Below are 3,820 nucleotides of genomic sequence, written 5' to 3' on the forward strand. Positions count from 1 at the left end.
TCATAAAAATGCACTTGGAAGAGATTTGTAGAAATAAATTAATCTGCTGAGCTGATTTTGATAAAAAGGACAAACGCTACTTTTATGCTGGAAATGATAGTTCTTCTCGCGAAAAATATTTCAACGAGGAGAAAATCGCGGCCGTAAAACTAGTTTTACACCATATTTGCATGTGCGTCGAAAGAACTTATTCATGCATTGCCAAATTAAACGATAAAGTAATCGGCTTAGCATTCATAAATCACTGCAGATTTGTTCCGTTGGATTAGTGACTGCGCTTCGTGCGATATAAACAGCGCGCTCGTGCCGGTTGGCTTCACTCGCCGCCATGGCTCCGCTCGCTCGCTCGCTTCTCGCGCTCGTCGTAGTCGCGCTGCTGCAAGTCGCTTGCGCACACGCCCCTGTCAAAGTTCTTGGACCGATCGGATATGATAAACCCGGAGAGTGGGGGGGAGGGGCAAGGAGACATTGTGGTTCGCATATGTTTGGTAAGATTCTAGTTATCTATAAATTATTAGCCAATAGTCTGGAATTTTCAAATTCGAGTGGCGGCCACGAACCGGAAGACGAAATGTAGGCAAGCCTCCCGCTAGCTGGTTTTATTAACGGATATCAAAAATAACACGGTGTTTAGCTCAGTGGCCTCCCATCAGGTGGACTGACGACATCGTGAGAGTTGCGGGTAGCCGGTGGATGCAAGTGGCGAGTTGTCGTTCATTGTGGCGATCTAAGGGGAGGCCTTTGTTCAGCAGTGGACGTCTTCTGGCTGATGATGATGATAATGATGATGAGCCTGAAATTAATTGCACGAACCGGATCGGTAACGATCTAGCAACTTCAGTTATTATTCTTTTTATTTCGTAATTCTCATTTTTAGTAATATAATTATTAATAGATATTAACATGCCGCATTGAAAGCCGTGGTGGCCTAGTGGTTTGACCTATCGCCTCTCAAGCAGACGGTCGTGGGTTCAAACCCGGCTCGCACCTCTGAGTTTTTCGAAATTCATGTGCGGAATTACATTTGAAATTTACCACGAGCTATGCGGTGAAGGAAAACATCGCGAGGAAACCTGCACAAACCGGCAAAGCAATTCAATGGTGCGTGTGAAGTTCCCAATCCGCACTGGGCCCGCGTGGGAACTATGGCCCAAGCCCTCTTGTTCTGAGAGGAGGCCTGTGCCCAGCAGTGGGACATATATAGGCTGGATGATGATGATGATGATTAACATGCTTAGACCATTTTGCATTTATAATTTGAGGAAAATAATACTTACCCTTTTCTTTGACTTTGCCATGCTTTTAAAAACTTAAAATAATTTTCCAATTTTCAGAACCACCGGTAAAAGCTACAGCTTTGATTTAATATATTTTGATTTCAGGAAAACGCTCGCTTCGTCATGATATGCAATATGACTTGGCGCCTATACTCTTAAATAAAAGAGTAAACGATGTCATAATCCATGACCCTCATGTAAGTAAAACAAATATTTCATCATTACCATCATGAGCCGGACGACAGCGTCTTAATTTACACCGCGAGCGGAATGGACTCATTAATGACTTAGTTTAACGTACAGTGTACCCGGCCATGCCGGCCATGAAGATTGCACATCGGTCTTTGGAAAGAGACCTATCGTAGTACGTAGAGCCTTGTCACACACTACTTTATGTGACGTTTGACACAACAACACAACACAACAACAACAACAACAACAACTACTTGTTACAACGACTTGTACAGGTGCAATAGAGTACGGACGCATTTAAATGAAAATATATAATACAGCCGTATAAAAGCCGTGGTGGCCTAGTGGTTTGACCTATCGCCTCTCAAGCAGAGGATCTTGGGTCTTGGGTTTTCGAAATTCATGTGCGGAATTACATGTGAAATTTACCACGAGCTTTGCGGTGAAGGAAAACATCGTGATGAAACCTGCACAAACCTGCGAAGCAATTCAATGGTGCGTGTGAAGTTTCCAATCCGCACTGGGCCCGCGTGGGAACTGTGGCCCAAGCCATCTCGTTCTGGGAGGAGGCCTGTGCCCAGCAGTGGGACGTATATAGGCTGGGATGATGATGATGATATAATACAGAGTTGTTGATATATGGTTTTTTTTAGGAAAGAGAAGGAACTATTCTTTTTCTAGTAGTTGCAACAGCTCCCTATAGATATCCGAAGTTTACATGTCATTAATTTGAATCCTATAGTTTCGCCATGTCTGTCTGTCTGTCTGTCCGTCCACAGCTTTGCTCAGGGACTATCAATGCTAGAAAGCTGTAATTTTGCACAATATATATGAATACTATGTCGGCAAAATGGTACGTTAAAAAAATTCAAAAAATTTACTCCTATTAAACGTAAAGTGGTGGTGATTTTTTTTCTCATCCAACCCTATAGTGTGGAGTATTGTTAGATAGGTCTTTTAAAACCATTACGGGGTTTTTTAGACGGTTTTTTGATTCAGTGATGTATTTGCGAAATATTCAACTTTAAACTGCAAATTTTCATTAAAACCGAGCGTGATAAAATTCGTGTCTGAAAAAATTCAGGATGATAGTCAGTATATCAAACTTTCAAGGAAAACTATAACGGTTAAGTTTGCTTGAAAATTATTAGTAGTTTAAAAGTAAATAGCAGCCTAAGGTATAAAATTTACCTAAACTTGGAAGATTCCGTATAAAATACGAAATCCTTAGAAAAATATCAATTATTTTTTTCGTAATGGCTACCGAACCCTATTTTGGACGTGTCCGACACGCCCTTGGCCGGTTTTTTTAAACCGCCAGCGCTTTCGAAAAGACCATCATTGCCAAGAAGAATGCGCAGCATGCTTATTCCGAAACTGCAAATGTTTCAGAACTTTTAAATAACTAACCTAACCTATAAGGTTCTACGAAATGGTTTTGAAATGAACTAAATAGTCCACAGTTTTAGAATAAAATTTGGTGAAATGAAAGAATACCTGCTGCTGTTTAATGATAATGAGTAATTTGTGTTTTAGAGACAAAAAGACATTATTGGTACTATTATCGTCGGTGAGGAGATCAGCGTGTGTACTGCACCCGGTGTTCGTGCGAAGGTGACCCTAACCTCTAACTCATTCGACAACGTCAGAGTAGTATCAAACCAGAAATTTGGATCAACACTTATGACGATGTATGTGACGCGGTACCTTGAGAGATCCTAGCAGGGAAGGTGTTGCTGATGATTGATGTTGATGTCTCCGCTCAATATGAATAAACAAATTATATAACTAAATGTGTGCATCTTATTTAATTAAATGAATTATAACAATTGATTGATTGATTGAATTGATTGATTATTGAATTGATTGATTGATTGATTGAATTGGGACTGGGCAGGACATGTCTGCCGGATGCATCCGGATCGTTGGGCCAAAATCACCACTGATTGGGTTCCAAGCGACGGGCACCGGAGCAGAGGTAGGCCTAAAAGAAGGTGGCGGGATGATTTGGAGCGATTCCAGCCGGACTGGCAACATTTTGCCGAAGCCAGAGACGAGTGGAAGGAGAAAGGGGAGGCCTTTGCCCAGCAGTGGGACACTATATAGGCTATTAAAAAAAAATAACAATTACTTTTCTCACCCGCGACCTTATAATAGCTACGTTTATGCAAGAAATTGCAGCGTTTTAGCCAAGAGGCTTTGTTCAGCAAGACGCAGGCAAACTGAGTCGCTTTCCCTTTTAATAGTTTGATTGTTTTATGTGTGGTGTCGAGTTAGGATTACACCTCTCCTTTCTTCCGTGGATGTCGTAAGAGGCGACTGAGGATATTATTAAGGTATGCCGTAGGCGA

General features: G+C 41.6%; 1 protein-coding gene across 1 annotated transcript; it reads left to right on the forward strand.

Annotated features, from left to right (window-relative positions):
• Positions 1 to 300: 300 nt before the first annotated feature.
• Positions 301 to 3,262, forward strand: LOC141426314 (uncharacterized). Its single transcript, XM_074085161.1, has 3 exons — positions 301 to 488; positions 1,383 to 1,474; positions 3,006 to 3,262. The coding sequence occupies exons 1-3, from the start codon at positions 329 to 331 to the stop codon at positions 3,189 to 3,191; spliced, it is 438 nt and encodes a 145-aa protein (XP_073941262.1). The 5' UTR covers positions 301 to 328; the 3' UTR covers positions 3,192 to 3,262.
• Positions 3,263 to 3,820: the final 558 nt, after the last annotated feature.

This window comes from Choristoneura fumiferana, chromosome 3, assembly GCF_025370935.1.
Source record: "Choristoneura fumiferana chromosome 3, NRCan_CFum_1, whole genome shotgun sequence".
In the NCBI taxonomy this organism is placed as follows: Eukaryota; Metazoa; Arthropoda; class Insecta; order Lepidoptera; family Tortricidae; genus Choristoneura; species Choristoneura fumiferana.